This window comes from Pseudophryne corroboree, chromosome 7 (genome assembly GCF_028390025.1).
Source record: "Pseudophryne corroboree isolate aPseCor3 chromosome 7, aPseCor3.hap2, whole genome shotgun sequence".
Taxonomy (NCBI): Eukaryota; Metazoa; Chordata; class Amphibia; order Anura; family Myobatrachidae; genus Pseudophryne; species Pseudophryne corroboree.
The window spans coordinates 25750563-25777912 of NC_086450.1; the positions used below are offsets into that span (position 1 = coordinate 25750563).

General features: G+C 48.7%; 1 protein-coding gene across 1 annotated transcript in view; it reads left to right on the plus strand.

Annotated features, from left to right (window-relative positions):
* The window catches only part of LOC134944209 (glycerol-3-phosphate dehydrogenase 1-like protein), a 76070-nt gene extending 49929 nt beyond the window's left edge, over nt 1-26141 (plus strand). Inside the window, exons 7-8 of the mRNA XM_063932792.1 lie at nt 16533-16639; nt 24832-26141. Of these exons, the coding sequence (XP_063788862.1) occupies nt 16533-16639; nt 24832-24928 (204 nt within the window). The 3' untranslated portion in view covers nt 24929-26141. The remainder of the gene's footprint in view (nt 1-16532; nt 16640-24831) is intronic.
* The last annotated feature ends 1209 nt before the right edge of the window (nt 26142-27350 follow it).

Sequence of the window (27350 nt, forward strand, 5' to 3'; positions counted from 1 at the left end):
TCGGTAACGTGTACATGGGAGAATCCACCAATAGTTGATTCTTCTGTGTCAAAGCTTACCAAGAAATTAACCATACCAGTGCCAGCAGCTACTACGCTTAAAGATCCTTCAGATCGCAAGATAGAAACTATGCTAAAGACCATGTATGTAGCAGCAGGTGTGATGCTAAGACCTGGATTGGTTGGCATTTGGGTAACTAAGGCGCTCATAATATGGCTTACAGAACTCAAATCTGCTTTACAGGACGAAAACTTGATAGTTCTGGTAAATCAAATGATTGAGGCTGTAGAGTATCTCTGTACAGCGTCTACTGACGTCTGTCAGCTCACTTCTCGTATTTCATCTTCGCTAGTTACAGCACGAAGAGCACTCTACCTGCGTACTTATCAAGCGGAGGCAGAGGTCAAACGAAGTATAGAGGCGTTGCCTTACGATGGCAAGAAGTTGTTTGGTCCAGAATTGGACGCATGGATTAAGGAGGCTACGGGAGGTAAGTCTGTTTCTCTAACGTCCTAGTGGATGCTGGGGACTCCGTCAGGACCATGGGGAATAGCGGGCTCCGCAGGAGACAGGGCACATCTAAAAAAGCTTTTAGGTCACATGGTGTGTACTGGCTCCTCCCCCTATGACCCTCCTCCAAGCCTCAGTTAGGTTTTTGTGCCCGTCCGAGAGGGTGCAATCTAGGTGGCTCTCTTAAAGAGCTGTTTAGAAAAGTTTTTTTTTAGGTTTCTAATCAGTGATTCCTGCTGGCGACAGGATCACTGCAACGAGGGACTTAGGGGAGAGACTTGCAACTCACCTGCGTGCAGGAGGATTGAAGTTTTAGGCTACTGGACACTGAGCTCCAGAGGGAGTCGGAACACAGGTCAGCCTGGGGTTCGTCCCGGAGCCGCGCCGCCGATCCCCCTTACAGACGCTGAAGAACGGCAGAACGGAGGTCCGGAAACAGGCGGCAGAAGACTCCTCAGTCTTCATGAAGGTAGCGCACAGCACTGCAGCTGTGCGCCATTGTTGCTACACGGCTCACTGATCTCGGTCACGGAGGGTGCAGGGCGCTGCTGGGGGCGCCCTGGGCAGCAATATAGATTACCTTAGAGGCAAATAAATACATCACATATAGCCATTAAGGCTATATGTATGTATTTAACCCAGGCCAGTTTTCCTAATAACCGGGAGAAAAGCCCGCCGTGAAAGGGGCGGAGCTTATTCTCCTCAGCACTCAGCGCCATTTTCCTGACCAGCTCCGCTGGTGAGGAAGGCTCCCACTCTCCCCTGCACTACAGAAACAGGGTTAAAGAGAAGGGGGGCATAAATTGGCGATATAATTATATATTAAGAGCCCATATATAGAAACAACACCTTCTAGGGTTGTTATATACATTATGGCGCTTTTGGTGTGTGCTGGCAAACTCTCCCTCTGTCTCCCCAAAGGGCTAGTGGGTCCTGTCCTCTATCAGAGCATTCCCTGTATGTGTGTGCTGTAGGTCGGTACGTGTGTGTCGACATGTATGAGGAAAATGTTGGTGAGGAGACGGAGAAAATTGCCTGTAATGGTGATGTCACTCTCTAGGGAGTCGACACCAGAATGGATGGCTTACTTATGGAATTACGTGATAATGTCAACACGCTGCAAGCCGGTTGACGACATGAGACAGCCGGCGGACAAATTAGTATCGGTCCAGGCGTCTCAGACACCGTCAGGGGCTTGTAAAAACGCCCATTTACCTCAGTCGGTCGACAGACACTGACACGGACACTGACCCCAGTGTCGACGGTGAAGAAACAAACGTATTTTTCCTTTAGGGCCACAAGTTACATGTTAAGGGCAATGAAGGAGGTGTTACGTATTTCTGATACCACAAGTACCACAAATAAGGGTATTTTGTAGGGTGGGAATAAACTACTTGTAGTTTTGCCTGAATCAGATAAATTAAATGAAGTGTGTGATGATACGTGGGGTTCCTCCGACAGAAAGTTATGGGCGGTATACCCTTTTTTCCCGCCAGTAGTAAGGGCGAGTTGGAAAACACACCTTAGGGTGGACAAGGCGCTCACACGCTTATAAAAAACATGGCGTTACCGTTTCCAGATACGGCCGCCCTCAAGGAGCCAGCTGATAGGAAGCTGGAAAATATCATAACAGTATATACACACATACTGGTGTTATACTACGACCAGCAATCGCCTCAGCCTGGATGTGCAGCGCTGAGGGGGCTTGGTCGGATTTCCTGACTGAAAATTTTGATACCCTTGACAGGGACAGGATTTTATTGTCTATAGAGCATTTTAAGGATGCATTTCTATATATGTGTGATGCGCAGAGGCATATTTGCATTCTGGCATCAAGAGTAAATGTGATGTACATATCTGCCAGACGAAGACACGACAGTGGTCAGGTGAGGCAGATTCCAGACGGCATATGGAAGTATTGCCGTATAAAGGGGCGGTCCATTGGACCTGGTGGCCATGGCAACAGCTGAAAAATCCACCTTTTGTTACCCCGAGTCACATATTGGCAGAAAAGGACACAGTCTTTTCAGTCTCAGTCCTTTCGTCCCCATACGGGCAGGCGGGCGAAGGCCAGTCATATCTGCCCAGGGGGAGAGGAAAGGGAAGAAGACTGCAGCAAGCAGCTCATTCCCAGGAACAGAAGCTCCTCACGGCTTCTGCCAAGTCCGCAGCATAACGCTGGGGCCGTACAAGCGGACTCAGGTGCGGTAGGGGGTCATCTCAAGAGTTTCAGCAACACTCGCAAGGGAACTCCGGGATCCTACATGTAATATCCCAGGTGTACATTGGAAATTCGAGACGTCTCCCCCTCACACAATTCACAGGCTGTATTCCCAGCAGGTGATAATCAAAGGACCCTTCTTACAACAAGGAAGGGGGTAGTATTCCACACTATATTGTGGTACTGAAGCCAACCGGCTCGGTGAGATCTGAAATATTTGAACACTTACATACAAGCGTTCAAATCAAGATGGAGTCACTCGGAGCAGTGATAGCGAACCAGGAAGAAGGGGACGATATGATGTCACTGGATATCAGGGACGTTTACCTACAGGTCCAAATTTGCCCTTCTCACCAAGGGTACTTCAGGTTCCTGGTACAGAACTGTCACTATCAGTTCAGACGCTGCCGTTTGGATTGTCCACGGCGCCCCGGGTCTTTACCAAGGTAATGGCCGGAATGATGATTTTTCTTAAAAGAAACATGGACGCTTTCCTGATAAGGGCAAGGTCCAGAGAACAGTTGGAGGTCGGAGTAGCACTATCTTAAGTAGTTCTACGACAGCACGAGTGGATTCTAAATATTCCAAAATCGCAGCTTTTTCCGACGACACGTCTACTGTTCCTAGGGAAGATTCTGGACACAGTCCAGAAAAACGTGTTTCTCCCAGTGGAGAAAACCAGGGAGTTATCCGAGCTAATCGGGATCCTCCTAAAACCAGGAAAAGTGTCAGTGCATCATTGCACAAGAGTCCTGGTAAAAATGGTGGCTTATTACGAAGCAATTCCATTCGGCAGATTTCCCGCAAGAACTCTTCAGTGGGATCTGCTGGACAAATGGTCCGGATCGCATCCTCAGATGCATCAGCGGATAACCCTATATCCAAGGAAAAGGGTGTCTCTCCTGTGGTGATTACAGAGTGCTCATCTTCTAGAGGGCCGCAGATTCGGCATTCAGGATTGGATGCCGGTGACCACGGAGGCCAGCCTGAGAGGCTGGGGAACAGTCACACAGGGAAAAAATTTCCAGGGAAGTGTGATTAAGTCTGGAGAATTCTCTCCGCATAAATAAGCTTAGAGCAATTTTATAATGCTCTAAACTTAGCTAGACCTCTGCTTCAAGGTCAGCCGGTATTGATCCAGTGGGATAACATCACGGCAGTCGCCCACGTAAACAGAAGGGCGGCACAAGAAGCAGGAGGGCAGTGAAAACTGCAAGGATTTTTCGCTAGGCGGAAAATCATGTGATAGCACTGTCAGCAGTGTTCTTTCCGGGAGTGGACGACTGGGAAGCAGACTTCCTCAGCAGGCATGACCTCCACCCGGGAGAGTGGAAACTTCATAGGGAAGTTTTTCAACATGATTGTGGACCGTTGGCAAAGACCAAAGGTGGACATGATGGCGTCCCGCCCGAACAAAAAACGGGACAGGTATTCCGCCAGGTCATGAGACCTTCAGGCGATAGCTGTGGATGTTCTGGTAACACCGTGGGTGTACCAGTCTGTGTATGTGTTCCCTCCTCTGTTTCTCATAACCAGGGTATTGAGAATTATAAGACATAGAGGAGTATGAACTATACTAGTGGCTCCGGATTGGCCAAGAGGGACTTGGTACCCGGAACTTCAAGAAATGCTCACAGAGGACTAAGGGCCTGGGGAGCTAAGAAGGGACTTGATTCAGCAAGTACCATGTCTATTCCAAGACTTACCGCGGCTGCGTTTGACGGCATGGCGGTTGAATGCCGGATCCTGAGGGGAAAAGGCATTCCATAAGAGGTCATACCTACCCTGGTCAAAGCCAGGAAGGAGGTGACCGCACAACGTCATCACCACATGTGGTGAAAATATGTTGCGTGGGTGAGGCCAGGAAGGCTCCACGACGGAAATTCAACTAGGTCGATTTCTACACTTCCTGAAAACAGGAGTGTTTTGGACCTCAAATGGGGGTTCATTAACATTTAAATTTCGGCCCTGTAGATTTTCTTCCAGAAAGAATTGACTTCAGTTCCTGAAGTCCAGATTGTGAAGGATGTATTGCATATACAGCTTTTTTGTGCCCCTAGGGGCACCGTGAGATCTCAACATAGTGTTGGGATTTCTTAAAATCATATTGGTTTGAACCGCTCAAATCTGTGGATTTGAAATATCTCACATGGAAAGTGACCATGCTGTTGACAAATATCTCACATGGGAAGTGACCATGTTGTTAGCCCTGGCCTCGGCCAGGCGATTGTCAGAATGGGCGGCTTTGTCTTACAAAAGCCCATATTAAAATTTTCCATTTGAACAGGACAGAACTGGGACTCGTCTCCAGTTTCTTCATAAAGGGGTGTCAGCGTTTTCACCTGAAACAACCTCTTGTGGTGCCTGCGGCTACTAGGGACTTGGAGGACTCCAAGTTACTAGACGTGGTCAGGGCCCTAAAAATATATATATATATATATATATATAGTTAGGACGGCTGGAGTCAGAAAGTCTGACTTGCTGTTTATACTGTATACACCCAACAAGCTGGGTGCTCATGCTTCTAAGCAGTCTATTGCACGCTGGATTTGTAGTACAATTCAGCTTGCACATTCTGTGGCAGGCCTGCCACAGACGAAATATGTAGATGCCCATTCCACAAGGAAGGTGGGCTCATCCTGGGCGGCTGCCCGAGGAGTCTCGGCATTACAACTTTGCCGAGCAGCTACGTGGTCAGGGGAGAACACGTTTGTAAAATTTTACAGATTTTGATACTCTGGCTAAGGAGGACCTGGAGTTCTCTCATTCGGTGCTGCAGAGTCATCCGCACTCTCCCGCCCGTTTGGGAGCTTTGGTATAATCCCCATGGTCCTGACGGAGTCCCCAGCATCCACTAGGACGTTAGAGAAAATAAGAATTTACTTACCGATAATTCTATTTCTCGTAGTCCGTAGTGGATGCTGGGCGCCCATCCCAAGTGCGGATTGTCTGCAATGCTTGTACATAGTTATTGTTACAAAAATCGGGTTATTACTATTGTTGTGAGCCATCTTTTCGGAGGCTACTTCGTTTTGTTATCATACTGTTAACTGGGTTCAGATCACAAGTTGTACGGTGTGATTGGTGTGGCTGGTATGAGTCTTACCCGGGATTCAAGATCCTTCCTTATTGTGTACGCTCGTCCGGGCACAGTACCTAACTGAGGCTTGGAGGAGGGTCATAGGGGGAGGAGCCAGTACACACCATGTGACCTAAAAGCTTTTTTAGATGTGCCCTGTCTCCTGCGGAGCCCGCTATTCCCCATGGTCCTGACGGAGTCCCCAGCATCCACTACGGACTACGAGAAATAGAATTATCAGTAAGTAAATTCTTATTTTTCTTACCATTGCCTCCACCTGCGCCAAGAAGAAGGTACGCTGGACCTTCGTTCAAATCCTTTAGACCTCAGCCCTTTCGAGGACGTGGCAGAGGATCAGCCACGCCTGCTAGACGTGGTCGAGGACGTGGTTTCCATCAAACCAACACAACTCGCCAAAACGCTAAGGTTACCGACAAGCCAGTGGCATGACGGGTTACCAGCCCATCTCGGTTCTCCAATTGTGGGAGCACGCCTTCAGAAGTTCCATGGGGCGTGGTTCCACACATCCGCGGAGGGCTGGATTCGCAATTTAGTGTTAAAAGGTTACAAAATAGAGTTCGACTGTCTGCCGCCTCTGCGGTTTTTCAAGACAGGATTGCCTCTGTCGGACGACAAGAGGACAGTTTTGCAAATTGCCATTCAATCCTTACTGAATTCGGCAGTGTTGATTCCGGTCCCTGTACACCAACAGGGTCAGGGTTATTATTCAAGTCTATTTGTGGTCCCGAAGCCGGATGGCTCAGTCAGACCAATATTGAACTTAAAGGGACTAAATCAGTACGTAACTTACTACAGATTCAAAATGCAGTCTCTACGTTCGGTGATTGCGGGGTTAGAGACCAAGGAATTCATGATTGCGCTAGACCTCAAGGATGCGTACTTACACATTCCAATTTGGCAGCCTCATCAGAAATTCTTACGATTTGCAATACGCCAGAACCATTACCAGTTTCAGGCTCTGCCGTTTGGCCTGTCATCAGCGCCTCGGGTATTCACCAAAGTAATGTCTGTGATGATAGCTCACCTCAGATCCTTGGGAGTGACAATAGTTCCGTATTTAGACGATCTGCTCATCAAAGCTCCGTCTCAACAGATACTTACCCAGCATGCGCTGCTAACTTACAATGTACTAGTTCACCACGGTTGGATTGTAAATTTCAAGAAATCACATCTGATTCCGTCTCAACGCCTTCAGTTCCTAGGTATGATTCTCGATACGGTCAATCAAAGAATTTACCTACCACAACAAAAAGTACAAATGCTACGCCATCTAGTACAATTAGTACTCAAACCACGCACAGTGTCGGTACACTTGTGCATTCGCCTGTTAGGCACAATGGTGGCAGCTTTCGAGGCGCTTCAGTTCGGGAGATTTCACTCTCGTCCATTTCAGCTGAACGTGCTTGCCCAGTGGTCGGGCTCGCATCTGCAGATTCACCACAGGGTGAGGTTGTCACCAATAGCAAGAGTTTCTCTGCTATGGTGGCTCAAGGAACACAATTTAACCGCAGGAAGACGGTTCGGAGTTTGCAATTGGATAATTCTAACTACGGACGCCAGTCTCAGAGGTTGGGGAGCGGTAATTCAAAATTGTCAGCTCCAGGGTCTCTGGGCGGATCACGAGAAATTGCTGTCGATAAATGTTCTAGAACTCCGCGCCATTTTCAATGCGCTACGACAAGCAGTGCACATGATTCGCTCTCAGCCGGTCCAAGTGCAGTCGGACAATGCGACGGCGGTCGCATACATCAACAAACAAGGAGGAACGAGAAGCCGCATGGCAATGCGGGAAGTAGCTCGAATCCTCAATTGGGCGGAATGCCACCAGGTGATATTGTCGGCTGTGTTCATTCCGGGAGTGGACAACTGGGAAGCGGATTATCTCAGTCGTCGGGATTTTCACCCAGGCGAATGGTCATTAAATCCAGAAGTGTTTCACATGTTGGTTCAGCGATGGGGTTATCCTCAGGTGGACCTGATGGCATCTCGACACAATCATCAAACGCTCCAGTATGTGTCCAGAACAAGAGATCCAAAGGCAGTCGCGGTGGATGCTCTCACTGTCGCGTGGCCGTACAGTCTTGTGTATCTGTTTCCACCGTTTCCGTTGCTCCCTCTGGTGCTAAAACGGATCAAAAGAGAGTCGCTCACAGTCATACTAGTGGCGCCTCATTGGCCTCGGAGAGCTTGGTTCTCGGATCTTCGAGGATTACTCGCAGACGATCCGTGGCCGCTCCCGATACGTCCAGACCTGTTACAACAGGGTCCGTTTCTTTACCCCGATTTAGCGCGGCTGCGTTTGACGGGGTGGCTGTTGAGACCGCCCTCTTAAGAAGAGAGGGCATTCCAGATTCAGTTATACCAACCATGTTACGAGCTAGGAAGCCGGTTACGGCAGCTCATTATTACAGAATATGGCGTGCATATATAGGTTGGTGTGAGGTTCGGAAATTTCCGACATCAGCTTTCAAGGTATGCCGCCTGTTGTTGTTTCTACAATCAGGCTTAGATGGAGGATTGCGTTTATCTACACTAAAGGTGCAGGTTTCTGCTTTGTCAATTTATTTTCAAAGACGATTGACTCTATTGCCGTCGATACGCACTTTTCTCCAAGGTGTACTCAGGGTACAGCCTCCATTCATTCCACCTACAGCGCCATGGGACTTGAATCTGGTTTTGGAGTTCTTACAGTCTTCATATTTTGAACCCTTACAACAAGTGAATATAAAGTTTCTCACTTGGAAAACAATTTTTCTCTTAGCCTTAGCTTCGGCGAGGCGTGTTTCGGATTTGGGTGCCTTGTCATGCAAGCCACCGTATTTGGTGTTTCATGATGACAGAGCGGAACTTCGGACGAATCCCGCCTTCTTACCAAAGGTAGTGTCATCTTTTCACATCAATCAACCAATAGTAGTTCCTGTGTTGACAGCACATTCTGGAACTCTGGATGTGGTTCGCGCATTACGCGTTTATGTATCCCGAACGTCTTCAGTTCGTAAGACGGATACGTTATTTGTTCTCTATGATGCTGCCAAAATGGGTTGGCCAGCATCTAAACAAACTTTATCCAGATGGATAAAACTGACCATACGCCAGGCTTACCTTCATGCTAGGTTACAACCGCCTACGTCAGTAACCGCTCATTCCACACGTTCTGTGGGTACTTCATGGGCAGCTGGTCGTGGGGCTTCTGCGACGCAGCTTTGCCGGGCGGCTACATGGTCTTCAGTGCACACGTTTGTGCGCTTTTACAAGTTTGATACTTTTGCGGCATCAGCATCTAGCTTTGGCCGCCTAGTGTTACAAGTGCCAAACTGCTCTCCCGCCCACGGGGGAAGCTTTGGTACGTCCCAAGAGTACTCCAGTGACCCCTAGTGGATGAAAAAGAAAATAGGATTTTGGTACTTACCAGGTAAATCCTTTTCTTTGAATCCATAGGGGTCACTGGACGCCCACCCAGAGCAGTTTACCTACTTGTGGTTAGTTCTGAGGATCTTATGGTAACACACTTTCACCGACTGGTTCAAGTTACAAGTGCTGGTTAGGGTGTCAACTGTTTAGTTGTCAGTAACGTTATGTGTTAACTTCGTTATTGTCAGTTATGTTATATGTAATACTCCATTATTAACCTCTCTTAATTCCTGTTCGGCTCAGTAAAAAACACTGGGTAGTGACCAGGGATATGGAGGGGTGGAGTGTTTCTAAATTTAAATATTCAGTGCTGTTCCTACGGAAGCCCGTCCATATCCCAAGAGTACTCCAGTGACCCCTATGGATTCAAAGAAAAGGATTTACCTGGTAAGTACCAAAATCCTATTGTTACAGCAAGGGTTAGGAAAACAGAGGCTCTGTTTATCCTGTACGCGGCCAACAAGGTTGGCGCTCCTGCTTCTAAGCAGACTATTGCCCGCTGGATCTGTAACACGATTCAGCAGGCTCATTCTACGGCTGGATTGCCGTTACCAAATTCGGTAAAGGCCCATTCCACTAGGAAGGTGGGCTCTTCTTGGGCGGCTGCCCGAGGCGTCTCGGTATTACAGCTTTGCCGAGCAGCTACTTGGTCGGGGTCAAACACTTTTGCAAAGTTCTACAAGTTTGATACCCTGGCTGATGAGGACCTCATGTTTGCTCAATCGGTGCTGCAGAGTCATCCGCACTCTCCCGCCCGGCTTAGAGCTTTGGTATAATCCCCATGGTCCTTTTGGAGTCCCCAGCATTCTCTAGAACGTATGAGAAAATAGGATTTTAATACCTACCGGTAAATCCTTTTCTCTTAGTCCGTAGAGGATGCTGGGCGCCCGTCCCAGTGCGGGCTGTATCTGCAGTACTTGTATATAGTTATTGCTTGTGTTACACAAAGGTTGTGTTTGGTAGGGGTCAGCCTGTTGCTGATCTGTTTTGGTTCACACTGTTAACTGGGTTTAGTTAGTTAAATGCCATGTTGTACGGTGTGTTGTGGTGTGAGCTGGTGTGTATCTCACCCTTATTTTACCAAAATCCTTTTCCTTGAAATGTCCGTCTCCTCTGGGCACAGTTCCTATAACTGAGGTCTGGAGGAGGGGCATAGAGGGAGGAGCCAGTTCACACCCATTGAAGGTCTTATAGTGCGCCCATGTCTCCTGCGGATCCCGTCTATACCCCATGGTCCTTTTGGAGTCCACAGCATCCTCTACGGACTAAGAGAAAATAAGAATTGACTTACCGATAATTCTATTTCTCGTAGTCCGTAGTGGATGCTGGGAACTCCGTAAGGACCATGGGGAATAGCGGCTCCGCAGGAGACTGGGCACAAAAGTAAAGCTTTAGGACTACCTGGTGTGCACTGGCTCCTCCCCCTATGACCCTCCTCCAAGCCTCAGTTAGGATACTGTGCCCGGACGAGCGTACACAATAAGGAAGGATTTATGAATCCCGGATAAGACTCATACCAGCCACACCAATCACACCGTACAACTTGTGATCTGAACCCAGTTAACAGCATGATAACAGAGGAGCCTCTGGATAGATGGCTCACAACAACAATAACCCGATTTAGTTAACAATAACTATGTACAAGTATTGCAGACAATCCGCACTTGGGATGGGCGCCCAGCATCCACTACGGACTACGAGAAATAGAATTACCGGTGAGTAAATTCTTATTTTCTCTGACGTCCTAGTGGATGCTGGGAACTCCGAAAGGACCATGGGGATTATACCAAAGCTCCCAAACGGGCGGGAGAGTGCGGATGACTCTGCAGCACCGAATGAGAGAACACCAGGTCCTCCTCAGCCAGGGTATCAAATATGTAGAATTTTGCCAACGTGTTTGCCCCTGACCAAGTAGCTGCTCGGCAAAGTTGTAAAGCCGAGACCCCTCGGGCAGCCGCCCAAGATGAGCCCACCTTCCTTGTGGAGTGGGCATTTACAGATTTTGGCTGTGGCAGGCCTGCCACAGAATGTGCAAGCTGAATTGTACTACAAATCCAACGAGCAATAGTCTGCTTAGAAGCAGGAGCACCCAGCTTGTTGGGTGCATACAGGACAAACAGCGAGTCAGATTTTCTGACTCCAGCCGTCCTGGAAACATATATTTTCAGGGCCCTGACAACGTCCAGCAACTTGGAGTCCTCCAAGTCCCTAGTAGCCGCAGGTACCACAATAGGCTGGTTCAGGTGAAACGCTGAAACCACCTTAGGGAGAAATTGAGGACGAGTACTCAATTCTGCCCTGTCCGTATGAAAAATCAGGTAAGGGCTTTTACAGGATAAAGCCGCCAATTCTGACACGCGCCTGGCCGAAGCCAGGGCCAACAGCATGACCACTTTCCATGTGAGATATTTCAAATCCACAGATTTAAGCGGTTCAAACCAATGTGATTTTAGGAACCCCAAAACTACATTGAGATCCCAAGGTGCCACTGGAGGCACAAAAGGAGGCTGTATATGCAGCACCCCCTTGACAAACGTCTGAACTTCAGGAACTGAAGCCAGTTCTTTCTGGAAGAAAATCGACAGGGCCGAAATCTGAACCTTAATGGATCCTAATTTTAGGCCCATAGACACTCCTGTTTGCAGGAAATGCAGGAATCGACCCAGTTGAAATTCCTCCGTTGGGGCCTTCCTGGCCTCGCACCACGCAACATACTTTCGCCAAATGCGGTGATAATGCTTTGCGGTCACATCCTTCCTGGCTTTGATCAGGATAGGAATGACTTCTTCCGGATTGCCTTTTTCCTTCAGGATCCGGCGTTCAACCGCCATGCCGTCAAACGCAGCCGCGGTAAGTCTTGGAACAGACAGGGTCCTTGCTGAAGCAGGTCCCTTCTTAGAGGTAGAGGCCACGGGTCCTCTGTGAGCATCTCTTGAAGTTCCGGGTACCAAGTCCTTCTTGGCCAATCCAGAGCCACGAGTATAGTTCTTACTCCTCTCCGTCTTATAATTCTCAGTACCTTGGGTATGAGAGGCAGAGGAGGGAACACATACACTGACTGGTACACCCACGGTGTTACCAGAGCGTCCACAGCTATTGCCTGAGGGTCCCTTGACCTGGCGCAATACCTGTCCAATTTTTTGTTGAGGCGGGACGCCATCATGTCCACCTTTGGTTTTTCCCAACGGTTTACAATCATGTGGAAGACTTCTGGGTGAAGTCCCCACTCTCCCGGGTGGAGGTCGTGCCTGCTGAGGAAGTCTGCTTCCCAGTTGTCCACTCCCGGAATGAACACTGCTGACAGTGCTATCACATGATTTTCCGCTCAGCGAAGAATCCTTGCAGCTTCTGCCATTGCCCTCCTGCTTCTTGTGCCGCCCTGTCTGTTCACGTGGGCGACTGCCGTGATGTTGTCCGACTGGATCAGCACCGGCTGACCTTGAAGCAGAGGTCTTGCTTGGCTTAGGGCATTGTAAATGGCCCTTAGCTCCAGGATATTTATGTGAAGTGATGTCTCCAGGCTTGACCACAAGCCCTGGAAATTTCTTCCCTGTGTGACTGCTCCCCAGCCTCGCAGGCTGGCATCCGTGGTCACCAGGACCCAGTCCTGAATGCCGAATCTGCGGCCCTCCAGAAGATGAGCACTCTGCAACCACCACAGGAGAGTCACCCTTGTCTTTGGTGACAGGGTTATCCGCTGATGCATCTGAAGATGCGATCCGGACCATTTGTCCAGCAGGTCCCACTGGAAAGTTCTTGCGTGGAATCTGCCGAATGGGATTGCTTCGTAGGAAGCCACCATTTTTCCCAGGACCCTTGTGCATTGATGCACTGACACTTGGCCTGGTTTTAGGAGGTTTCTGACTAGTTCGGATAACTCCCTGGCTTTCTCCTCCGGGAGAAACACCTTTTTCTGGACTGTGTCCAGGATCATCCCTAGGAATAGAAGACGTGTCGTCGGGATCAGCTGCGATTTTGGAATATTGAGAATCCAACCGTGCTGCCGCAACACTACTTGAGATAGTGCTACCCCGACTACCAACTGTTCCCTGGATCTTGCCCTTATCAGGAGATCGTCCAAGTAAGGGATAACTAAAACTCCCTTCCTTCGAAGGAGTATCATCATTTCGGCCATTACTTTGGTAAAGACCCGGGGTGCCGTGGACAAACCAAACGGCAGCGTCTGAAACTGATAGTGACAGTTCTGTACCACAAACCTGAGGTACCCTTGGTGAGAAGGGTAAATTGGGACATGGAGGTAAGCATCCTTGATGTCCAAAGACACCATATAATCCCCTTCTTCCAGGTTCGCAATCACCGCTCTGAGTGACTCCATCTTGAATTTGAACCTTTGTATGTAAGTGTTCAAGGATTTCAGATTTAAAATAGGTCTCACCGAGCCGTCCGGCTTCGGTACCACAAACAGCGTGGAATAATACCCCTTTCCCTGTTGCAGGAGGGGTACCTTGATTATCACCTGCTGGGAATACAGCTTGTGAATGGCTTCCAATACCGCCTCCCTGTCGGAGGGAGACGTCGGTAAAGCAGACTTTAGGAAACGGCGAGGGGGAGACGTCTCGAATTCCAATTTGTACCCCTGAGATACCACCTGAAGGATCCAGGGGTCCACCTGTGAGTGAGCCCACTGCACGCTGAAATTCTTGAGACGGGCCCCCACCGTGCCTGAGTCCGCTAGTAAAGCCCCAGTGTCATGCTGAGGACTTGGCAGAAACGGGAGAGGGCTTCTGTTCCTGGGAACTGGCTGTTTGCTGCAGCCTTTTTCTTCTCCCTCTGCCACGGGGCAGAAATGAGGAGCCTTTTGCCCGCTTGCCCTTATGGGGCCGAAAGGACTGCGCCTGATAATACGGCGTCTTCTTATGTTGAGAGGCTACCTGGGGTAAAAATGTGGATTTCCCAGCAGTTGCCGTGGCCACCAGGTCTGATAGACCTACCCCAAATAACTCCTCCCCTTTATAAGGCAATACTTCCATATGCCTTTTGGAATCAGCATCACCTGACCACTGCCTCGTCCATAACCCTCTTCTGGCAGAAATGGACAGCGCACTTACTCTTGATGCCAGTCGGCAAATATCCCTCTGTGCATCACGCATATATAGAAATGCATCTTTTAAATGCTCTATAGTCAGTAATATACTGTCCCTATCTAGGGTATCAATATTGTCAGTCAGGGAATCCGACCAAGCCACCCCAGCACTGCACGTCCAGGCTGAGGCGATTGCTGTTCGCAGTATAACACCCGTGTGAGTGTATATACATTTTAGGATATTCTCCTGCTTTCTGTCAGCAGGTTCCTTAAGGGCGGCCGTATCAGGAGACGGTAGTGCCACCTGTTTAGACAAACGTGTGAGCGCTTTATCCACCCTAGGGGGTGTTTCCCAACGTGCCCTATCCTCTGGCGGGAAGGGGTATGATGCTAATAACCTTTTAGGAATTATCAGTTTTTTATCGGGGGAAACCCACGCATCATCACACACTTCATTTAATTCCTCAGATGCAGGAAAAACTACAGGCAGTTTTTTCTCACCAAACATAATACCCTTTTTAGTGGTACTTGTATTATCAGAAATATGTAAAACATTTTTCATAGCCTCAATCATGTAACGTGTGGCCCTACTGGAAGTCACATTCGTCTCTTCATCGTCGACACTGGAGTCAGTATCCGTGTCGGCGTCTGTATCTGCCATCTGAGGTAACGGGCGTTTTAGAGCCCCTGATGGCTTTTGAGACGCCTGGACAGGCACAAGCTGAGTAGCCGGCTGTCTCATGTCATCAACCGTCTTTTGTAAAGAGCTGACACTGTCACGTAATTCCTTCCATAAGCTCAGCCACTCAGGTGTCGACTCCCTAGGGGGTGACATCTCCATTACAGGCAATTGCTCCGCCTCCACACCATTTTCCTCCTCATACATGTCGACACAATCGTACCGACACACAGCACACACACAGGGAATGCTCTGATAGAGGACAGGACCCCACTAGCCCTTTGGGGAGACAGAGGGAGAGTATGCCAGCACACACCAGAGCGCTATATATATACAGGGATAACCTTATAGAAGTGTTTTTCCCCTTATAGCTGCTGTTTTATTTATACTGCGCCTAATTAGTGCCCCCCTCTCTTGTTTTACCCTTTTCTGTAGTGCAGGACTGCAGGGGAGAGTCAGGGAGACGTCCTTCCAGCGGAGCTGTGAGGGAAAATGGCGCCAGTGTGCTGAGGAGATAGGCTCCGCCCCCTTCTCGGCTGACTTTTCTCCCGCTTTTTGCTGTATTCTGGCAGGGGTTAAAATACATCCATATAGCCCTGGGGGTTATATGTGATGTATTTTCGCCAGCCAAGGTGTTTTTATTGCTGCTCAGGGCGCCCCCCCCCCCCCCCCCCCCAGCGCCCTGCACCCTCAGTGACCGGAGTGTGAAGTGTGCCTGAGGAGCAATGGCGCACAGCTGCAGTGCTGTGCGCTACCTTGGTGAAGACTGATGTCTTCTGCCGCCGATTTTCCGGACCTCTTCTTGCTTCTGGCTCTGTAAGGGGGGCGGCGGCGCGGCTCTGGGAACGGACTCCGAGGCTGGGCCTGTGTTCGGTTCCTCTGGAGCTAATGGTGTCCAGTAGCCAAGAAGCCCAAGCTGGCTGCAAGCAGGCAGGTTCGCTTCTTCTCCCCTTAGTCCCTCGATGCAGTGAGCCTGTTGCCAGCAGGTCTCACTGAAAATAAAAAACCTAAAACTAAACTTTTTCTAAGAAACTCAGGAGAGCCTCCTAGAATGCACCCTTCTCGGCCGGGCACAAAAATCTAACTGAGGCTTGGAGGAGAGTCATAGGGGGAGGAGCCAGTGCACACCAGGTAGTCCTAAAGCTTTACTTTTGTGCCCAGTCTCCTGCGGAGCCGCTATTCCCCATGGTCCTTACGGAGTTCCCAGCATCCACTAGGACGTCAGAGAAAAGGGTACATGACCACACCTCCTGTGATTAGGCCACGCCCCTTGAAAAGTACCTGGGCCCAGGCCAGCTCTCGACTACCCTGAGGGCAGCTACCACTCTAGTAGAGGGAGGCTGTGGTCAGAACGTTGCCCAATATAATGGCGAGTTCATCTTCCTTATGTGGGCTACAGCCCCAGGAGCAGACGGATGGGTCCCTGTCCTGTGGGCCTGTACAGTAATACACCCAACCACGTACTGACCAGCATAAGTGTCCTGTGATGTTCCAGCTGTAGTCCTGAAACCTTCTGGGGGTAATGTGCATGGTGGGAAATATACTGATAATTGCAATATATTTTCAGTCCATCGAGGAACTGGAGAAGGAGATGCTGAACGGGCAGAAGCTGCAGGGACCCCAGGCCTCAGCGGAGGTATACAAGATCCTCAAGCAAAAGGACATGATTGACAAGTAAGATCGCCCTCACCTGCCTGACCCATACTCTATAATCACAATCTATTGATACATAATCTAAGACCCCCTCTTCCAGCTTCTTTCTACCCTGTCAGTTATACAGCACTGTTTGTTCATCGTACACATGGAGAATACACGTTTTTACTAGAAATCATTTTACAAACATTCCAAGGCAACCCCAAATAAAACAACAAAATGCATATATAGGGGGATTCAAAAAGCACAGTACCCCCTTTTGTTTCAAAAACTGTGCAGGAAATGGGAAAACTGAATATTCCAGTAAGGTCTGGTTGAGGTGGGCTATGTTTCAGGGTATGTACCGAACATGGGCGCCATCTTGAAATCGGCCATCTTGAATCTAAGTCAGTTTTTGCAAATGGAAAGGGGGCCGTGCAACATGACAAACAACATGAGAATTTGCTGAAAAGTGTATTGCTGCAAACAGATTTGAAATAGCAGCTATGGTTCCAAAGTTACAAGACTTTTTTTGTTGCAGGTAACTGAAGAAGGCTTTGACAAAAGAGGAGAGAGTTGAGGTCATTTTGATGTCTGGAGAACAAAGTTTCCGTGTCATAGCTGCAGATTTTAACGACCGGCACCCAGAATGACCTCCAATTTCACATAAAACTGTCAGGTGCCTAATTTCCAAATTCTGGGCGACTGGGACTGTGGCTGACAAGTCATGGAGTGGTCGTCCAAAAAGTGCTACTGACGAGACAACCTAAACAATAGTTTTGGCATCCTTCATGAAGAGCCCACAATGCAGCACAACGTTTGTCAGCAGAATGACCTCAATTCTCTCCCGTTTTGTCAAAGCCATCTTCAGATACCTGCAACAAAAAAGTGTGGTAACTTTTGAACCATAGCTGCTATTTCAAATCTGTTTGCACCAATAAAATTTTCAGCAACTTCTCATGTTGTTTGACGTGTTACACGACCCCCTATCCATTTGAAAAAACTGACTTAGATTCAAGATGGCCGATTTCATGATGGCACCCATGTTCGGTACATACTCTAAAAGATAGCGCACCTCACCCGTACCTTACTGGAGTATTCCGTTTTCCCATTTCCAGCACAGTTTTTGAAACAAGGGTGTACTGCGACTTTTGAATCACCCTGTATTGTAGCTGCGCCTGAACTGTATATCATCGTGCATTTACTTGTATGCAAGTACAGCTCTGGTTAAACTGCAATTGTTCAGTCCAGAGTTATGCAAGAGTCCAGTTTGAATACATTTCCTGGTTTTCAGAAGTCTAGACTGCAGCAGGAATCCTTTACCGGATTACATGCTGCACAGATAATAGTTACCAGTACATTTGCTGCAGCAGTAGTCTTACCAGTGAGACTGCCATAGTAATGTGTGACCATCCTCTCCTAACACTGGCGGTAGCCATCTTGTATTGCTTTATAATCTAACTCCTTACCAGCCTGTCAAAATGACGGAACAACATAGCAGTAATGGCAGCGGCTGTGCACTTCCGAACTTGAATTGCCCTGTCAGGCGCCATCTAGTGGCCGCTGGCGCGCAAAACACAAATTTCCCCCATAAAGGTGAGGAACAGCGTTAGCCTGTTATTAGGGAGGCCAATCCCAGGATCGGGATCGGCTGGGATACCGGGATTTAGGCCCAAAAATGGCTGGATTTGAATCACGAGATTGGAGCCTCCAATCCCCCCGGGATTCACGGGATTGCATTGCGCATGTGCAGGGAAGGTGGGTGTAAGTAATACTAGTTAATATTAGGCAGGCGGCAGCCATGGACACACGCTGAACGCGGCGGCACTTCAAATGTAGCGCCGGCCGCCAGCCAATTACAGCTGGCGGACCGGCAGCCAATCAGGGAAGCTGCCGCGGCAGCCAAGCAGGAGTGACTGCTGCGGCCGCTTCCCTGATTGGCTGCCGGTCCGCCAGCTCTGGTTGGCTGGGGGCCGGCGCTTTATTTGAAATGCCGCCGCATTCAGTGTGTCCATGGCTGCTGCCCACCTAATAGTAAGTAGTATTACTTACACCCACCCTCCCTCCCTCCCGCGCCGCTACCTACACCAACCCTCCCTCCTGCGTCCCTACCTATACCCTCCCTCCCTCCCGCGCCGCTACCTACACCAACCCTCCCTCCTGCGCCCCTACCTATACCCTCCATCCCTTCCGCGCCGCTACCTACACCAACCCTCCCTTCCGTGCCGCTACCTACACCAACCCTCCCTTCCACGCCGCTACCTACACCCCCCCTCTTGTGCTGCTCCCTACACCCTTCTCCACTGCCCTTCACTGATCCCTACTGCAATTCCGGGATTGAGAAAACGGCCCGGGATTGGCCTCCCTACCTGTTATTATATAGGATTACTGGTAATTTCTGTAAATGAGAGTAATGGGAAAACATTGTGTGCACTTTTTCCCTGGTGACTGTTCGTCAGTGGAAGTGAAAGTACGGTGTGTCAGATTATCATAGTTTATTTGTCTGCTGGGGAATAATATAAACCTTTTAGAAATGTGCTATATAATAGACGTGGAATGCACCAATTTTCTCTATCGTCCTAAGTGGATGCTGGGGTTCCTGAAAGGACCATGGGGAATAGCGGCTCCGCAGGAGACAGGGCACAAAAAAGTAAAGCTTTTACCAGATCAGGTGGTGTGCACTGGCTCCTCCCCCTATGACCCTCCTCCAGACTCCAGTTAGATTTTGTGCCCGAACGAGAAGGGTGCAATCTAGGTGGCTCTCCTAAAGAGCTGCTTAGAGAAAGTTTAGCTTAGGTTTTTTACTTTACAGTGAGTCCTGCTGGCAACAGGATCACTGCAACGAGGGACTTAGGGGAGAAGTAGTGAACTCACCTGCGTGCAGAGTGGATTTGCTGCTTGGCTACTGGACACTAGCTCCAGAGGGACGATCACAGGTACAGCCTGGATGGTCACCGGAGCCGCGCCGCCGGCCCCCTTGCAGACGCTGAAGAGAGAAGAGGTCCAAAATCGGCGGCTGAAGACTCCTGAGTCTTCATAAAGGTAGCGCACAGCACTGCAGCTGTGCGCCATTTTCCTCTCAGCACACTTCACACAACAGTCACTGAGGGTGCAGAGCGCTGGGGGGGGCGCTCTGAGAGGCAAATAAAAACCTTATTAGAGGCAAAAAAATACCTCACATATAGCCCACAGAGGCTATATGGAGATATTTAACCCCTGCCTAACTTCAAAAATAGCGGGAGACGAGGCCGCCGAAAAAGGGGCGGGGCCTATCTCCTCAGCACACAGCGCCATTTTCTCTCACAGAAAAGCTGGAGAGAAGGCTCCCAGGCTCTCCCCTGCACTGCACTACAGAAACAGGGTTAAAACAGAGAGGGGGGGCACTGATTTTGGCGATATTGTATATATATAAAAGATGCTATAAGGGAGAAACACTTATATAAGGTTGTCCCTATATAATTATAGCGTTTTTGGTGTGTGCTGGCAGACTCTCCCTCTGTCTCCCCAAAGGGCTAGTGGGTCCTGTCCTCTGTCAGAGCATTCCCGGTGTGTGTGCTGTGTGTCGGTACGTGTGTGTCGACATGTATGAGGACGATGTTGGTGAGGAGGCGGAGAAATTGCCTGTAATGGTGATGTCACTCTCTAGGGAGTCGACACCGGAATGGATGGCTTATTTAGAGAATTACGTGAGAATGTCAACACGCTGCAAGGTCGGTTGACGACATGAGACGGCCGACAATCTATTAGGACCGGTCCAGGCGTCTCAGAAACACCGTCAGGGGTTTTAAAAACGCCCATTTACCTCAGTCGGTCGACACAGACACAGACACGGACACTGAATACAGTGTCGACGGTGAATAAACAAACGTATTTCTCATTAGGGCCACACGTTAAGGGCAATGAAGGAGGTGTTACGTGTTTCTGATACTACAAGTACCACAAGAAAGGGTATTATGTGGGAGTGAAAAAACTACCTGTAGTTTTTCCTGAATCAGATAAAATAAAATGAAGTGTGTGATGATGCGTAGGGTTACCCCGATAGCAAATATTGGCGTTATACCCTTTCCCGCCAGAAATTAGGGTACGTTGGGAAACACCCCTTAGGGTGATAAGGCGCTCACACGCTTATCAAGTGGCGTTACCGTCTCCAGATACGGCCGCCCTCAAGGAGCCAGCTGATAGGAAGCTGGAAAAATATCCTAAAAAGTATATACACACATACGGTGGTTATACTGCGACCAGCGATCGCCATCAGCCTGGAGATGCAGTGCTGGGTTGGCTTGGTCGGATTCCCTGACTGAAAATATTTTATTCATGTAGAGCATTTAATAGGATGCATTCTATATATATGTATGTGAGATGCACAGAGGGATATTTGCTCTCTGGCATCAAGATAAGTGCGTTGTCCATATCTCCCAGAAGATGTCAGGGACACGACAGTGGTCAGGTGATACAGATCCCATACGGCAGATGGAAGTATTGCTGTATAAAGGGAAGGAGTTATTTGGGGGTCGGTCCATCGGACCTGGGGACCACAGCAACAGCTGGGAAATCCAACCTTTTTTACCCCAAGTTACATCTCAGCTAAAAAAGACACCGTCTTTTCAGCCTCAATCTTTCCTTTCCCATGAGGGCATGCAGGCAAAAGGCCAGTCATATCTGCCCAGACATAGAGGTAAGGGAAGTAGACTGCAGCAGGCAGCCCTTTCCCAGGAAAAGAAGCCCTCCACCGCGTCTGCCAAGTCCTCAGCATGACGCTGGGGCCGTGCAAGCGGACTCAAGGTGGGGGGGTAGTCTCAAGAGTCTCAGGGCGCAGTGGGATCACTCGCAAGTTGACCCCTAGATCGTACGAGTATTATCCCAGGGGTAAAGATTGGAGAGTCGAGACATCTTCTCCTCGCAGCTTCCTGAAGTCTGCTTTACCAACGGCTCCCTCCGACAGGGAGGCAGCATTGGAAACAATTCACAAGCTGTATATCCAGCAGGTGATAATCAAAGTACCCCTCCTACGACAAGGAAAAGGGTATTATTTTTCCACACTATATTGTGGTACTGAAGCCAGACGGCTTGGTGACACATAGTCTAAATCTAAAATGTTTTGAACACTTACATAAAAGGTTCAAATCGAGATAAAGTCACTCAGAGCAGTGATAGCGAACCGGAAAAAAGGGGACTATATGGTGTCCCTGGACATCAAGGATTACCTCCATGTCCAAAATTTGTCCTTCTCATCAAGGGTACCTCTGGTTCGTGGTACAGAACTGTCAATATCAGTTTCAGACGATGCCGTTTGAATTATCCACGGCACCCCGGGCCTTTTTACCAAGGTAATGGCCGAAAAGATGTTTCTTCAAAGAAAAAAGGCATCTAAATTATCCCTTACTTGCACGACCTAAAAAGGGCAAGTTCCAGAGAACAGTTGGAGGTCGGAAGAGCACTATCTAAAGTAGTTCTTCGACGGCACGACTGGATTCTAAATATTCCAAGAATCGCAGCTGTTTTCCGATGATACGTCTGCTGTTCCTAGGGATGATTCTGGACACGGTTCAGAAAAAGGTTTTTCTTCCCGAGGAAAAAGCCAAGGAGTTATCCGACCTGTCAGGAACCTCCTAAAACCAGGAAAGGTGTCTGTACATCAATGCACAAGAGTCCTGGGAAAAATGGTGGCTTTTTACGAAGCAATTCCATTCGGCAGATTCCATGCAAGAATTTTCCAAAGGGATCTGTTGGACAAATGGTCAGGGTCGCATCCTCAGATGCACCTGCGAATAACCCTGTCGCCAAGGACAAGGGTATATCTTCTGTGGTGGTTGCAAAAGGCTCATCTATTGGAGGGCCGCAGATTCGGCATACAGGATTTGATCCTGGTGACCACGGACGCCAGCCTGAGAGGTTGGGGAGCAGTCACACAAGGAAGAAACTTCCAGGGGGTATGGACGAACCTGGAAAAGTCTATTCACATAAACATTCTGGTACTAAGAGCAATCTAAAATGCTCTAAGCCAGGCGGAACCACTCCTGCAAGGAAAACCGGTGTTGATTCAGTCGGACAACATCACGGCGGTCGCCCATGTAAACAGACAGGGCGGCACAAGAAGCAGGAGTGCAATGGCAGAAGCTGCCAAGATTCTTCGCTGGGCGGAGAATCACGTAATAGCACTGTCAGCAGTGTTCTTCCCGGGCGTGGACAACTGGGAAGCAGACTTCCTCAGCAGACACGATATACACCCGGGAGAGGGGGGTCTTCATCCAGAAGTCTTCCACATGCTAATAAACTGTTGGGAAAGACCAATGGTAGACATGATGGCGTCTCGCCTCAACAAGAAACTGGACAAGTATTGCGCCAGGTCAAGAGATCCACAGGCAATAGCTGTGGACGCACTGGTAACACCTTGGGTGTACAAATCAGTATATGTGTTTCCTCCTCTGCCTCTCATACCAAAGGTATTGAAGATTATACGGTGAGGAGGAGTAAGAAATACTAGTGGCTCCGGATTGGCCAAGAAGGACTTGGTAACCGGAACTTCAAGAGTTGGTCACGGACGACCCGTGCCCTCTACTTCTGAGAAGGGACCTGCTACAACAGGGTCCCTGTCTCTTTCAAGACTTACCGCGGCTGCGTTTGACGGCATGGCGGTTGAACGCCAGATCCTAAAAGGGAAAGGCATTCCAGAAGAAGTCATTCCTACCTTGATTAAGGCAAGGAAGGAAGTCACCGCGAAACATTATCACCGCATTTGGCGAAAATATGTCGCGTGGTGCGAGGATCGGAGTGTTCCGACGGAGGAATTTCAACTGGGTCGTTTCCTACATTTCCTACAATCAGGATTGTCTAGGGGTCTCAAATTGAGATCTATTAAGGTTCAAATTTCGGCCCTGTCAATATTCTTCCAAAAAGAATTGGCCTCAGTTCCTGAGGTACAGACTTTTGTTAAAGGAGTACTGCATATACAGCCTCCTGTGGTGCCTCCGGTGGCACCGTGGGATCTAAATGTAGTTTTAGATTTCCTCAAATCCCATTGGTTTGAACCATTGAAAAAGGTGGATTTTAAATATCTCACATGGAAAGTGACTATGTTACTGGCCCTGGCTTCCGCCAGGAGAGTATCTGAATTGGCGGCTTTATCTTATAAAAGCCCTTATCTAATCTTCCATTCGGATAGGGCAGAACTGAGGACTCGTCCGCATTTTCTCCCTAAGGTGGTATCAGCGTTTCACCTGAACCAACCTATTGTGGTGCCTGCGGCCACTGGCGACTTGGAGGACTCCAAGTTGTTGGACGTTGTCAGAGCCTTAAAAATATACATTTCAAGGACGGCTGAAGTCAGAAAATCTGACTCGCTGTTGATACTATATGCACCCAACAAGTTGGGTGCCCCTGCTTCTAAGCAGACGATTGCTCGTTGGATTTGTAACACAATTCAACTTGCTCATTCTGTGGCAGGCCTGCCACAGCCTAAATCTGTTAAGGCCCATTCCACAAGGAAGGTGGGCTCATCTTGGGCGGCTGCCCGAGGGGTCTCGGCATTACAATTCTGCCGAGCAGCTACGTGGTCGGGGGAAAACACGTTTGTAAAATTCTACAAATTTGATACCCTGGCAAAAGAGGACTTGGAATTCTCTCATTCGGTGCTGCAGAGTCATCCGCACTCTCCCGCCCGTTTGGGAGCTTTGGTATAATCCCCATGGTCCTTTCAGGAACCCCAGCATCCACTTAGGACGATAGAGAAAATAAGAATTTACTTACCGATAATTCTATTTCTCGGAGTCCGTAGTGGATGCTGGGCGCCCATCCCAAGTGCGGATTATCTGCAATACTGTACATAGTTATTGTTAACAAATTCGGGTTATATTGTTAAGGAGCCATCTTTAAGAGGCTCTTTCTGTTATCATACTGTTAACTGGGTTTAGATCACAAGTTGTACGGTGTGATTGGTGTGGCTGGTATGAGTCTTACCCGGGATTCAAATTGCCTCCCTTATTGTGTACGCTCGTCCGGGCACGGTACCTAACTGGAGTCTGGAGGAGGGTCATAGGGGGAGGAGCCAGTGCACACCACCTGATCTGGTAAAAGCTTTACTTTTTTGTGCCCTGTCTCCTGCGGAGCCGCTATTCCCCATGGTCCTTTCAGGAACCCCAGCATCCACTACGGACTCCGAGAAATAGAATTATCGGTAAGTAAATTCTTATTATTGTTACCATCATCCAGACAAACCGTCCCATCTCCGCTTGCAGGTTCCCCCTGTTCGTGGCTGTGTACAGGATCTGCTACGAGGGGCGCCCGGTCCTGGAATTTATCTCCTGTCTGCAGAACCACCCCGAGCATTACTAGCACAGAGGATAATGGATGCCCCCTGAACCGTATCCTCCATTGTCTGACGCTGAACCATCAGTAACTGCGCCTATACTGCAACGCCGCATACTTCCACGCCGCCAGGAGAGGATTCCGCCTCTTCCAGCGTATGATTTGCTGCCTCGGAGAAACGCTGCTCTTTTTGTTTCCGTTCCCTCTGTTGCAGCTGAGGATGAATGTACGAGATATTGTATGATCTATAATCACTCTAATAACCGGCCGCGCTCTACCTAATGCATTGCGAGGAAGGGGACGGTGATTGCTAGAAGCAGGGCAGGAGCGGAACACTATATCACTTGGCTGTAGTTCTGTCACTGGGGCAGGGAGCTGATGCTTCTTATCTGATCAGTAACTGGTAACGCATAAGTCCAGTGACAGATCCCCAGTCTGTATTCTATCGTTCATTATCTCCGGTGAGACTAGATTCTAATAATACACAGGGGAGATGTATTATTACAGCACTTATCATGCTGATAAAGCTCTTCCTGCTTCTTCCCTATCGAGGCAAATAGGAAGAAATAACGCAGAGATGTATTAACAAATAATAAAATATATATGTGATATAAAATGTATACTCTTAATGCGGAGAATGTGAATAAATTGCTGGTACGCGCACATTAGGCTATACAGTGTTCCCTGGCCTGTAATCCGGACACTGCGCACGGTATGACAGCAGGAGCCAGGTAAAGAGATCCGCAGTCGCCGGTCGAGGCCTCGTGTGATAATCTGAGGGTATAACGGACTATCCATGTCAAATTAAAAGATTGGTGACTAATTCTCCCTTAAAAAAGGGGCTTATTGTATTTGGTGGAATAACCATGGATTTTACAAGGGACACATATCAATCAAACCAAATTCTAGTTCTTATTTACCATAAAACTATGTTTCTATAAAGAATGAATTAGCAATATAGCGGTATAGATCATGCATGTTAAACTCATGGTCATCCAGCTGTTGTGAAACTACAAGTCCCAGCATGCTTTACCAGCTGATCAGTGGAAGGTATGCTGGCAAAGCATGCTGGGACTTGTAGTTTCACAACAGCTGGAGGGCCACGAGTTTGACATGCCTGGTATAGATACTTCAGAGGGAAGTAGGTGGCGTTATACATATATATTTTTACTGCTTGCTCTGGATAAATCCCAGTATTGTGCTCTCTTTTCATTTATAAATTTAATTTGCTGATTCAAAACATGTCCGAGTTGTTATTTATCTGAATATATAATATAAGTATTGTGTAGGGTATTTCATGTAAACTGGAGATTTAAATCCCGCTCTCTGCCAGCCCATGTTATCACGGTGTAGTTCCTGGGTCTACCAGTAGGTGTCCACAAGTAAGTTGGGACTGAAGCACTGAAGCTCCACCTCCTCTATAAATGCTCATCTCCAGCCGTCAGCCCTCAGATTCTGAACGTATAGCAGAGCGGTAGAGATGGCGACACAGATAGCGGACACTACAAGAGTGGATAGTGGGGGTGAGTCAGACCTGATCACTGTGCTGCTAAATTTGTTGTGCTGCGTTCAGATAGTCACCGCCCAAGGAGAATATTAGCCGAGAAGTGTGCGATCGCATGTGTACGCCGAGCTGCAAAAAAAAAACCCAGTCAGCGGACAGCTGCAAATCCGTTCACACCTCGCTCACCAGTGAATGATTTTTCCAGTGTGTGCTGTCTGTGCGCAGCCCAGGACTTACTCCTACAGTGCAATAAGAACGTTGATTAGGTTTGGCGCAGACGTCACACCCGCCCTGAAAACGCTTGGGAACACCTGCGTTTTCCCTGACACTCCCAGAAAACGTCCAGTTACCACCCACAAACGCCCTCTTCCTGACAATCACCTTTGCGACTGGTTGTGCGATTTAAATTTTCGCACCGTCCTGTCGCTGTCTGGCGATGCCTGTCGTTTGGTGACACGCGTGCGCATTGCGCTGCATATACATGCGCAGTTATTAGCTGATCGCCCGCTGTGCGAAAACTCACAGCAGCGATTTGGTCTGAAATGCCGTAATGTCCTGGAAAACCAGGAGGGACAAGGGGTGCCGACAGCACAGACCGACATGAAAATGCTTTAATAAGATGAATAAAATCTCACTTCTCTCTACCAACCCCACCATCCAGTGCATCGTGGGGGAATATACTAAGGTCTAAACTGCAAAACACTGGAGGGGGATTGGGAATGTTCACAGAGCCACATGTTCAAAACCAACACGTGGAGAATGACAAAACCATGGGGGTAATTCTGAGTTGATTGCAGCACGAACTTTGTTAGCAGTTGGGCAAAACCAGTTGAGTCATTCCGAGTTGTTGGCTCGTTGCCGATTTTCGCTATGCTGCGATCTGTTGCTAAATGCGCAAGGCACACAGGGCGCATGCGCTTAGTTATTTAACTAAAAAGTTAGTAG